Source organism: Triturus cristatus, chromosome 7 (assembly GCF_964204655.1).
Source record: "Triturus cristatus chromosome 7, aTriCri1.1, whole genome shotgun sequence".
In the NCBI taxonomy this organism is placed as follows: Eukaryota; Metazoa; Chordata; class Amphibia; order Caudata; family Salamandridae; genus Triturus; species Triturus cristatus.
The window spans coordinates 734,813,151-734,825,585 of NC_140590.1; the positions used below are offsets into that span (position 1 = coordinate 734,813,151).

General features: G+C 46.6%; 1 protein-coding gene across 1 annotated transcript in view; it reads right to left on the bottom strand.

The window, feature by feature from the left end:
* Nucleotides 1–12,435, bottom strand: part of LOC146810442 (chromobox protein homolog 2-like) — a 215,115-nt gene that overhangs the window by 149,643 nt on the left and 53,037 nt on the right. The window contains exon 3 of the mRNA XM_085617445.1: nt 5,167–5,232. Coding sequence (XP_085473571.1) covers nt 5,167–5,232 — 66 coding nt within the window. The remainder of the gene's footprint in view (nt 1–5,166; nt 5,233–12,435) is intronic.

Here is a 12,435-nt window from a genome sequence, read left to right on the forward strand (position 1 = left end):
GCTGGGAAAAATGGCATAAAAGGAGCTTGAGGGTAAACTTGAGGATCTCCCAAGTTGAAAGCCATTGGACCCATGGGACCCGAAGGCGCTCCAGAGGTGTACAAAGCTCTAGTAAAGACCCCATCCATCGCATTTAAATAATGAGTTGGATTTTGACCTGGGCCTGGAAAGGGAGGATATGGCTCAGGCTGAGGCATAACCGGACTCGGGCCGACGGTGGAGCCAAAGACTCATCCGGAGCCGGAACTTCCTCAACTGGAGCCGGAGATGGAGCCGGCGTCGGAGATGGAGCCGGAGACGGAGCATGCTCCGGTGAAGCGAAGCCGTAGGCGAGGTCAGGCCAACAGGAGAAGCAGGAACAGAGACAGGAGAAGCAGGAACAGAGACAGGAGAAGGAGACACAAAGTCCTTACAACGTCAAGAAGTTGAGGGCGATCTCGGAGCCGCATCCCTGTCCGAACGATGTCTGGAACCATGCCTCTTCTTTTTCTTGTGCTTCTTGGACTTCGAAGAATGCCCAGACGTCGACTTCGACCTCAATCTTGATCTTCTTCGCCCTCTCTTCTCCTTTTTCATTCTGGCAATGAATAACTTGGCCTCTTTCCTTCAGAGCCTCTGTGCTCATCTTGTGGCAGCAAGAACATCCCTCTACATCATGATCCGATGAAAGGCACCAGACAGTCCTCGTGCGGATCCGTGATCGACATGTGCTTACCACACTCCCTGCAAGGCTTGAACCCGGACTTCTTAGTCGACATTTTCCAACCGCAAACAAGAAGAAAGATACCAGCAGGAAAACAAAGTAACCAGCCAAAGCTACAGAGAGAGCCCCCGAAATTGTTAGCGTCGACGGCGCGGAAAAAAGGGAACTGACGTTATCACGCCGACAAGGTCTTCTTATGGATCCAGTGACGTCAGCGGAGACGCGAGCGGAGCCGTGCCTCTGTGACGTCGTCTTCGACCTCATCGGCGTGGAGTGCTACAAAAGTTTCCAAATGTTGCTGGCGCAGGGGATATTCACAAGGTGAGGAATCCACTGGCAGATGTATCCATCAGAAGGATGGGTACTATAAAGGTTGAGGAAATTTGTTGGTTTATGTGCTTCAATCAATCAAGCCATTTATAAAGCGCACTACTCACCCGGAGGGTCTCAAGGCGCTGGGGGGGGGGGGGGGTGCCGCTACTGCTCGAACAGCCAGGTCTTGAGCTTCTTCCTGAAGGGGAGGTGGTCTTGGGTCAGGTGCAGGTCGGTCGGGAGGGAGTTCCAGGTCTTGGCGGCCAGGTAGGAGAAGGACCTTCCTCCAGTTGTCGCTCTTCGGATGCGGGGGACGGCGGCGAGGGCGTGGCTGGTTGATCAGAGATTGCGCGTGGGAGCGTAGAAGTTGAGGCGGTTGTTGAGGTAGCTCGGGCCTTGGTCGTGCAGGGCTTTGTGTGCGTGGGTGAGACGGAAGGTGATTCTCTTGTTGACGGGGAGCCAGTGCAGGTCTCTCAGATGTCCGGAGATGTGGCTGCTTCGGGGGATGTCGAGGATGAGTCTGGCTGAGGCGTTCTGGACCCGCTGAAGTCTCTTCTGGAGCTTGGTGGTGGTTCCGGCGTAGAGGGCGTTGCCGTAGTCCAGTCGGCTGGTGACAAGGGCCTGGGTGACCGTCTTCCTGGTCTCGGTGGGGATCCACCGGAAGATCTTTCGTAGCATGAGCAGGATGTTGAAGCAGGACGAGGAGACGGCGTTGACCTGTCTGGTCATGGAGAGGGAGGAGTCCAGGATGAAGCCCAGGTTTCGTGCGTGATCTGTCGGTTTGGGTGCGGTGCCCAGGGCGGGGGGCCACCAGGAGTCGTCCCAGGCGGAGGGCGAGGAGCCCAGGATGAGGACTTCCGTCTTGTCTGAGTTCAGTTTCAGGCGGCTGGTCATCATCCACTCGGCTAAGTCTTTCATCCCTTCGTGGAGGTTGGTTCTGGCGGCGGCGGGGTCGTTGGTCAGGGAGAGGATCAGCTGGGTGTCGTCGGCGTAGGAGATGATGTTGAGGTTGTGTTGGCGTGCGATGGCCGCGAGGGGGCTCATGTAGACGTTGAAGAGGGTGGGGCTGAGTGAGGATCCTTGGGGTACGCCGCAGATGACTTCGGTGGCCTCCGACTTGTACGGTGGTAGGCGGACTCTGTGTCCTTCCGTCGAGGAAGGAGATGATCCATTCCAGTGCCTTCTCCTGGATTCCGACATTGCTGAGGCGCTGCACTAGGGTGCGGTGGCAGACAGTGTCGAATGCCGCAGAGAGGTCTAGGAGGATGAGGGCCGCTGTCTCTCCGTTGTCCATCAGGGCTCGGATGTCATCGGTGGCAGCGATGAGGGCGGTCTCGGTGCTGTGGTTGGCTCGGAAGCCAGACTGAGGGGTCGAGGGATCCATTCGTCTCGAGGAAGGCGGCCAGCTGCTTGTTGACGGTCCTCGATGACTTTGGCTGGAAACGGGAGGAGCGAGATGGGGCGGTAATTCTTGAGTTCGGTGGGGTCCGCTGTTGGTTTCTTTAGTAGAGCGCTGAGTTCGGCGTGCTTCCAGCTCTCGGGGAAGGTGGCGGTGTCGAAGGAGGTGTTGATGATGTCCCGCACGTGGGGTGCGATGACAGCGTCGGCCTTGTTGAATACGTGGTGAGGGCAGGGGTCGGTTGGAGATTCGGAGTGGATAGAGTTCATCGTGCGGATGGTGTCTTCTGTGTTGATCGGGGTCCAGGCGCGGAGGGTGGTGGTGGGGGGCGTTGGTGTGGTCGTGGGGGGCGTTGTTTGCGGGATGAAGCTGTTGTGTATGTCAGCGATCTTGTTGTGGAAGTGGGAGGCGAGGGAGTTGCAGAGGTCTTGCGACAGGGTGATGTCGTTGTTTCCGGCGTTGGGGTTGGAGAGCGCTTTCACGATGTTGAAGAGTTCCTTGCAGTTGTGTGCGTTGTTGTCCAGCCGGTCCTTGAATGCAGTTTTCTTGGTGGCGTGGATTAGTTGATGGTGCTTCCGGGTGGCGAGCTTGAGGGTGGTCATGTTGTCCGGGGTAGGCTCCCTTCTCCAGCTTTAGTATGTTTAATGGTTTTCATATGTGTAAAAATGTTTAACTATTTAGATATCTATATCAAAAAATAAAACAAAGATATGTGAAAGAATTGAGGATGCCTTCATAAGTAAGTAAATTGTTTACAAGTTAAAATTGGGGACTAGAATCCCACACAAGGGATCAATATTTTTGTCCCTATTGCCGTATTAACTTGTGTATATTTATCCTCGGACATCATTTCCTTTTGTTGGGATTGAGATCTCTGGCGCAGGTGTGCAGGGAGGGTGAGCTCAGCCACCAGCGGTCCCCCAAGGAATGGCAGGACATACTATAGGGCACCACATATAGCGAGTAACTGAGAAACTACGGACCCGCCTGGAATGGTCACACAGAATTTGGCATATCTTAGCGATGGAAAAACATAACTTATTAACCACGCAAGCATGCAAGGGGACTCTTACCAAGATCTATGGCACCCATTCATTAGATTTATTTCACAGGAATTTATGGAACTTACATGCCCTCGATATCGGTGTTTACTCCGACAGAGCCGGAACCCACAGCATGGGTGGAGAGGTCGCCCAAGTAATTTCATATCCACGTTACCATTTAATTAACTGTGTTCTTGGATGTGATCACCCTGGGATGGAGGGTATGTTGGGAGGGAATGGTTGAGGGTGGTAAAATGTTGCATTATTTCTGGTGCTGTGATCTCACCCTTGTATGTTACGAGACCGTACAGGTCAGTTAATGTAACCTTTGTTATGCAACAATAAAAACAAATTTGAACCAAAAAATGTGCTTTACTAGGATTAGGCTAACTAGGCCTCAGTTAGACCTAGACACCATCTTACTCAACATGGATGTTGCATCAGGATATCATTCCGTATTTATATTTCTCGCCCGACAGTACATACAGCAAGATGCAGATTGCCTGTTTCTGTATGACACTGTTCTCAAAGAGCTCGCTAGAGTAAACAATTTTGCTACTATTGCTAAGGTTCTACGTGCCTGCACACTGTTATTGCATTCATTCACAATGCGATCTGTTACGTCATTTGTTCTAACACATCCAGACGATATACCATTAGGAGGCGGAAATCAATATTCATTTAGTGGGATAGCGCTAGTGCGATAGGGCTGAGTGAAATTTCATAATCGTACCTTGCGGACTTGAAATTTGGGGGTGAACCAGATTCTTTTGGCCTCTACCAGGGATGGTCATTTCTTACACATTTTGCTGCATACTTGATATTTAGCATTTCTCTGGTTTTGACCAATATTGAATTATTCTACAGTGATGGCATTCATAGTACATTAACGCTATGTAATTTAATGAGTTACTACTGCATCTTACTTATTTTACATTGTAGCCTAAATTTTGTAATAAAAAGCCATGGTTTCTAATTTTAATCTCATACTCAGTTTATGAGTCAGTCTGATTTTTATGGATTGTCTTTTAGGATACTATTGCGAATCTGGTCTCTAGGAACACACTACCTCAGGCTTTGAGGTTACCACATTCCCAAGCCACCCAATATTTGGGTGTGCCACTGTCAGATCACCTAGGGCCCTGTGTGCCTAAAGGACCAACAACAAGACAGATTTTACTGATACTATTATTTTAAATTCCTTTGGGCTTGGGGGCCTCTAATGGTAAAATGGAAAGACAAACAGATTGAGTATATGTAGATTCACTGTACTTGTTCAAGAGCCCACGTGAAAAGAAGTTTAATGAAATCAAATGCTTTGCAAATATTCAATCTAGATAGACAGTCCGTTTGTAAGGACATGAAGTCATGAGTAAATTGGGTAAAGTCCTATAGGGCAGAATTGAGAATATCAAGATATTCACTTGAATGCTCCACTAACTCCATCTAAACTACCACTACAGTTATCCCCAAATATGATGAGTAAAACGGAGCATATTTTATGTTCCTGTGGAAATGTTTCCTGGTGGGGATATTTGTTCCAAAATTCATGCTCCAAGTGACACCCTTTTGTTCACAAACCCTACAGGCACACAACAAATTCCTACATCCAGAACTAGATCAGCAATATTAAATCCATAAACCCATCGTCTCACTAGCCATGCTTTAAATTGAATGAGAACTTTGAAAGTCAGCAATTTTTAAGTTACCTTTTCTGGAAGGCTAGTAAAAGTCTGGGGTCTAAAATATTTTCTTCTGGTTCCCAGCTGTTGTGTCTGAAAAAGAAGGAAAATGGAAACAAAATCAGATTCACACCGAATGGAGATGTGTAACAGAGCTGCTAAATCAGACAGAAAGGGTAAATTGCAGTTCATAGCTACAGTAGGCGTTTGGGCGGAGTTTTAGATCAAGCACTTTTGAAAAAAAAATGTTTGTTAGGCATTTGATACAGTTTGGGCTTTGATCTAAACGCGCATTACTTAACACATTAATGTTGCAAGGGTATCTTAACAAGCATTGGCATAGCCAATAGGTCTCACCTGTGGGACCTTATAAGTGTTTAGCCACGCAGCACGTTATCCTGGGTGCTCTGCCACCAGGGATCGAAAAGGAATACAATTACTACACACTGGGTCATGCAGTCTAGATTCAGAAATACATGTGTGCCTCAGGAAACCTTAATGGACACATTCCAAGGCTTTTTAAAGCACAGAAAGAAAGACAAGTGCATTAATGCAGGTCAACAGCACTATAACAGTCTGCGTGCGGACTGTATCCCTAGAGCAGAGGTCTTTGATGAGGAGACCCCCCTCGTCAAACGTTTTTAGGCATAAGGACCCCCTTCTGACAAAAGTTTCTATAACCTGGTACTCCTCATCAGACAACTATCTACAACCATAAACACCCCTATTTCCCACAGCAAATAATTTTTACGGTGTTGGAATAGCATTAAACAGTGTTTAGCAAACCAATAGAACGTGAGTGTGGGGGTGTATTCAAAAGGTGTAGCTAAAAACAAAGGGCATCATTTATGAGGAATTGGTATAGGGCAGCACCGCAAGTCTTCTTGCTGCGCTGCCCTATGCCGATGTGAAAAGGCAGGAATGCACAGTATTATGAAATACGGTGCATTCCTGTCCTTTTCCTTTGCGCTGGTGCATAAATTGCTGCCTAGAGCCAACAGACAGGATTGTTTTTGTACAGGAAGGTGCACCTTCTTTCAGAAAAACAATCCCGAGAGGGGCTTTCCTCTTTCGATGTGAGCTGAATAATGCAACACATGGAAAGAGGAAAAACCAAGGAGAAATAAAAACATTTCTCCTCGTTACGCCTCTGCTGGGAAGAACCCCACGCAAAACCCATGGAACACCTTCTTGAGGCAAGGCAAGGCAAGGCAAGGCAGAGCAAGGCAAGGCAGAGCAAGGCAAGGCAGAGCAAGGCAAGGCAGAGCAAGGCAAGGCAGAGCAAGGCAAGGCAAGGCAGAGCAAGGCAAGGCAGAGCAAGGCAAGGCAGAGCAAGGCAAGGCAGAGCAAGGCAAGGCAGAGCAAGGCAAGGCAGAGCAAGGCAAGGCAGAGCAAGGCAACGCAGAGCAAGGCAACGCAGAGCAAGGCAACGCAGAGCAAGGCAACGCAGAGCAAGGCAACGCAGAGCAAGGCAACGCAGAGCAAGGCAACGCAGAGCAAGGCAACGCAGTCAGTGACTTACACTGCCATGTCTTACTCCATATCTTTGAGGCCATGCAAAGCGTTTTTTAGGCCTTTCATTATCAGGTATCTACATATAAAATAATGGGCAGTGTAAATGAAAAATAAATTTTTAAAGTGGTTACCCAGTGGGAAATGCACTGTAGTACATTATGAAACCTCTATTAGTTACTAATGCACTGCAGAGGTCTGTGTGTAACCAGGAAGCCATAGAATTAAATCTTGATTGGTGCAGTGGAGAGTAGTGATGTGTATTTTTAGTGCTACGACATCAAAGCCTATGACAGACAGCACTGCAAATATGCAAGTCATTACTTTATACTTGCATTACACCCAGTGTAAGATAGAATGCTGCAAAACGTGCAAATAGTTTTACAATAAAATGGTGCTTCCAAAATGTAGATTTTAGTAATACCAGAGCGTATGTAATGCAATTTTCTTTTTTACATAAATGTCTCTTGAACACACCTTTAGGGGTACTAAGGGCTCTGCTAATTGAGTTAAAATTAAAAGCACGCAGTTCACAGCACAGTTAAGTCTTTGCACTACCACTCAAAAAACCAAATCTTTGTCATCACAAAGCTTGGAGTGATTTGATCAATTAAAGCCAGAACCGCTCCCAAGCACCCTTTACACTTTCAGATTAACGGATAGTCACATTTGCATTTAACTCAGGCAAGCCGGCACGAAAACCTTTCACAGCCCAAGACACTCAATTGATGAAACTTCAGCTGATTAGGATCTAAATTATCTGTCCCAGGACAGCTGTCTTTTTCCAAAAGGAAAGCAAACATTTTGTAATGCAGACACAAGTGAAGCTGGGGAATGTGCGACCCCCATCCCAGGCATCCACGGCCCCCCTGGGGGCCACGCCCCACAGATTGAAGACCTCTGCCCTAGAGTATTGAAAAGCCTATAAAAAAAAAAAAACAAAAAAAAAACCAGTGAATTACTTTCCAACGGTGAAGAACGTATAGTTTACCTGTCGGTGTCGTTTTGCAGCTTGAAGAATTTTCTGGATTCACATGATGTGCAATATTCCACCATCTAGTGGTTGGGTCCGGAACGGTTTTATTCCCCCCTCTTTTTTCCCCCCCTCGGTTAGTGGGTATCGACATACCACCATTTGGTGTCCCCTTGTGACGTTGTGCTTCCTCCAGAAGCTCCAACCGCTAGTCGTCGTATTCGGATTCTTTTTTTTTTCTTCCTCTCACTCTTTGGTGGAAGAGGGTGGGTTCGCTAGTGAATCCAGAAAATTCTTCAAGCTGCAAAACTACACCGACAGGTAAGAAACTATACTTTTGCAGCATGAATCTTTTCTGAATTCACATGCTGTGCATAGATTTTGTAGCGGTTTGCTAGTTCTGTGGTGGTTGGGTAGAAGGAGCGTTGGTTTGCAGATAGATGCTGCAAGACTGTCTGCTTGTGCTTCTTTATTCATTTGGATGTCCATGCCGCAGTGTTTTGTGCACGAGTGCACTGAAGACAAAGTTGCTGCTATGCAAATGTCCTGGTGTATTGGCTAGAAAAGCGATAGATGCTCCTTTCTTTCTTGCTGAGTGAGCCTGTGGAGCTCTTGCTAATAAGTCTCCTGCTTGCTTGTGGCACAATTGTATGGCTTGTGCTATCCATCTTGCGGTTGTGTTCTTGGTTGCTGGACTTTCCAGGAAACTCTTTACAAAAAAATACAGAGTTTTGTCTTTCTGTAATCTTTCGTTCTTTCAATGTAATACAAGACTGCTCTTCTAGCGTCAGGTGTGTGCAATGCTCTTTCTGCTTGTGTCTTCGGATTTTGGAAGAAACTTGGTTATCTGTATGGATTGGTTTAGGTGGAATCGTGATACCTCTTTTGGCATGAAGTGTAGATGTGTTCTCGTGACAGTTCTGTCATTATGAATTTGTAAGTAGGGTTCCTGTAATGTTAGTGTCTGCAATTCACTAACTCTACGTAGTGATGTTATTGCTACTAAAAAGGCAGTTTTTAGTGTGAGCATCTGTGGCGTTGCCTTGTGTAGTGGCTCAAACGGTGCTTTCATCAGCTGAGCGAGTACCATATTTAGAGTCCATGTGGTTGCTGGCACCCTCTTTGGTGGGGCGATTATTTTCGCTCCTTCTAGGAACCTTTTGATTACTTGTGAAGTGAAGCTCTTCCCTGTGTGGCCCCTTGCATATGCTACAATTGCTGCTAAGTGGACCTTCAGTGATGTGTTAATTGACTGTGTAATAGATGTGTTAAGTACTGCGGAACAGTCTTTTCTCTTGCTGTCTTTTGAGAAAAACCTTCCTAGTGGCACCATAGAGAGTATCTTTTCAACTTTGCCGTTTAACATTTTCTAGTGGTCGGCTTTCTTGCTTCTCGTAGAACTGCCATTGTGCTTTTTGGTAGCTTTAGGTGTGCAAATTCTATGCCCTCAGGAGCCATGCTGTGAGGCTCAGGCTCCCCGGTTCTGGGTGAAGTACTTTTCCTACCTGCATTGTTAGTAAGTCTTGTCTTTTTGGCAACTTCTGAATTGATCCTCAAGATATCTCCATTATCTCTGAGAACCAGGTTTGTCTGACCCATTGCGTGGCAATGAGAATCATTGTCATGTGACTGATCATGCATTTGTTGATAACCCTGTAGAGTAGTGGTATCAGCGGAAAAGCGTAAGCAAATCTCTCTGCTCAGTCTATCCATAGCGGGTTCCTCAGGGATAATTGCAAGGTTGCCTGGATGCGAAGAGTTGGCATTTTGCATTGTGAAGTGTTGCAAAGACGCTGACTTTCGGAGTTCCCCATTTTTGAAAGATCTTGAGTTCTGCTTGATTTAGTTCCCACTCGTGGGATGACAATGCTAGTCTGCTCAGCCTGTCTGCTTCTATATTGTCCTTTCCTGGCAGGTGTATTGCTATTATGCCTATGTTCCGTGGGACTGCCCACGTCAAGAGTTGCTGAGCTAGAGTCGAAAGTGCCACTGATTTGCCCACCTGCAGAAACACTACGAAATGGCTCCTGGTGAACAGTTTTGATCTATGCAGATTACGGCAGCGGAGATACTCCCTGAATCATCCCCTTTAGAGGACAGACTTAAGGGACTACTTAGACAAGAAAGCAACTTCTCTTACCTACAGGAAAATTATTAATAATCAAACAGACCCCCTCGTACGACTCCGGGCGGGCTGGCAGTCAGAGATTGGGGATATGGACGACACGGACTGGCAGGACGCGAATGCATCGCCTAGAGAGGTAGCAGTCTCCTCTAGACCGCGGTCGGTACACACGGGCGACATGGCATAAGATAGGAAGAACCACTGACCTGCACTGTCTGCGCCAATGTGGCGAACTGGGTACATTTTATCATACTCTTTGGGAGTGCTCGCTGATTACAATATACTGGAAGGCAGTGATGGATACTATTAAAAAGGTCAGCGAAAAACGAGTCCCGCTTGATCGTAGTTGTTGCCTATTGAAAATATGGGAGCAGACAGATCTTAACCACACCGATCGTCAGTGGGCAATGACGGGAATAATCATTGCTAAGTGGAATCTAGCACAGGAATGGGGGGCGGCACAATCCCCAAACTTGATAGAGTGGCGTAGAGATATGGACATGGTCATGGCGGCTGAGAAAGCTACATACATTCACAGAGGGTGCCCAAAGAAATGGAGAACAGTGTGGGGCAAATGGAATGCCTATAGAGGGAATATATGTACCCCTCCTGTACTGGATCATGACTCGGATGATGAGGTGTAACACTACTGTTGATAGCGAAAGTGGTATATCACTGTGTGCAATGTTCACTGATGGACTGTGTACAGCTGTCATATCCTTTTAAGGACTGTACCTGCATATTGCTATATAATAAAAAACTTTATTAATCATAAAAAATAAAAAAAGTGCCACTGATTGAGTTCCTCCTTGCTTATGTAAAACATGGTGGTTGTGATGTCTGTATCAGAATTGTCCTTCCATAGAGCTCTTTCTGAAGGGCTTTTAAGGCTAGGAACACTGTTTTTAACTCTAGGATGTTAATGTGCTGTAGAGCATCCCGCTGCGTTCACAATCCCTTTGAGGTTGTTCATGTGCGCTTCCCATCCCATCTGCAAGGAATCTGCCCTTATGGTCACTGTCGGAGTTGGTTGTGTGAAGAGTCTGCCTTGTGATATGTTTGTTTGGTTCCACCATGCTATTTCCTGCTGTATTTTTTATTTGACAACCACTAGATCTTCCCAACTCCCTGTTGCATGTGACCATTGTGCTTGAAGGCTTTCATAAAATGGTCTCATGTGTAGGCAAATGTTGGTAATTTAGTTAATACCTGAAGCCATCATTCCTATCAGCTTCCCTACTGTCCTCACAGTCAGACCTTGCCCCTTCCGGTGTAGCTGGGTTTCCTTCAGTAGGGCTATTGTTATTATTTCGCTTGGGAACACCTTCCCCAATATTGCATCCATCCTTGATCTCAAGAACACCTTTTTTTGTTCTGGCTTTGGGGAAGATCTCTCAGTGTATGGAAAACCCGAGCTGGACTTGTGTCTCCATTACTTGCTGTATATGTCATTTGCAGTGTCTGTACGAGCTTGCTCTTAGTAACCTGTCGTCCAAGTACGGGTATACATGGATTCCTTGCCTTCTTAGGTGAGCGGCAACTGCTGCTAGGCACTTTGTGAAAACTCTTGGTGCTGACTTTAGAACGAATGCTAGCATTTTGAATTGGTAGCATCTCTAGTTGACCAACACATCTTAATAGCCTTTTGTGTTTGTAGTTCATGGGGATATGCAAATAGGCATCTCTCAAATCTATGGTTGCCTGTGGTCTCCTTTTCGCAATTGAGGTATCACCTCTTGCAGGGTTTTCATCTTGAACCTTTGAGTCTTTATGAATTTGTTGAGAAATCTGAGATCTGATATAGGATGCAGCGTTTTTAATTCCAAAGATAGACTGAAGCATGTGGAGTAATTTCCCTAGTTTCTTTCCCCTGTGTGGTACATGTTCTATAGATTCTTCGCTTGTAGTTCTAGTACCTCTTGGATTAGCGGAGTAGCTTCTCTTTTTTAATTTACCTTCCTCTTTGGGCTTTTGTTTGGAGGTGATTTGAGATCGGATCTACAGGTGTAGAATGTTAGAGGAACTGTTTGTTTGTTTGATGTCCTTGTCCCACTGCGGGCACACTTAGTGATGTTTGAGTGCGTGTTGTGTTTGGAATGCAGTCACTTTGTTGTTGTGGATGCTCCCCCTCTCTGCGGAAGGCCTCTTCCATGGGGGCGTCCTCGAAAGGATTATTTTCCCAGTTGGTAATGCCAATTTTGTTGTTGCCCTTGGCTTACCCCTTGGTAACCTTGTTGATATGACTGATGTAAGGTTGTGGGGTGATTGTTACCTCTGCCCGCTGGCCTCCTTGAGGGGGTGCCTCTACGCATGCCACCTCCAAATAGCAGGGCCCCCATAGATCTCACTTTCTCGTTGTCTCCATTTGGTTCAACGTCTCGTCCACTACGCTTCCAAAGAGCTGTTCCCCATTTAACAGTGCATTCAGTATATTGTTCAGCACCTCTGGTTTGAATCCTGAGATCCGGAGTCATGTGTCTCTTCTTTCTGCGATGCCGATCATCATCATCATCTGTATGATGTTTCTGCAGCATCTAGGGCAGATTTTAAGAATGTATTTGCTATATTCTTCCCTTCCACTACCAAGTGGCTTGCTCTTTTTTGGTATTGTTCCGGTAGGTGCTTTAGTAGCTCTCCTACCAGTCTTGAATTTGAATTTGCGATGCACCATTGGTTTGCCGCACTT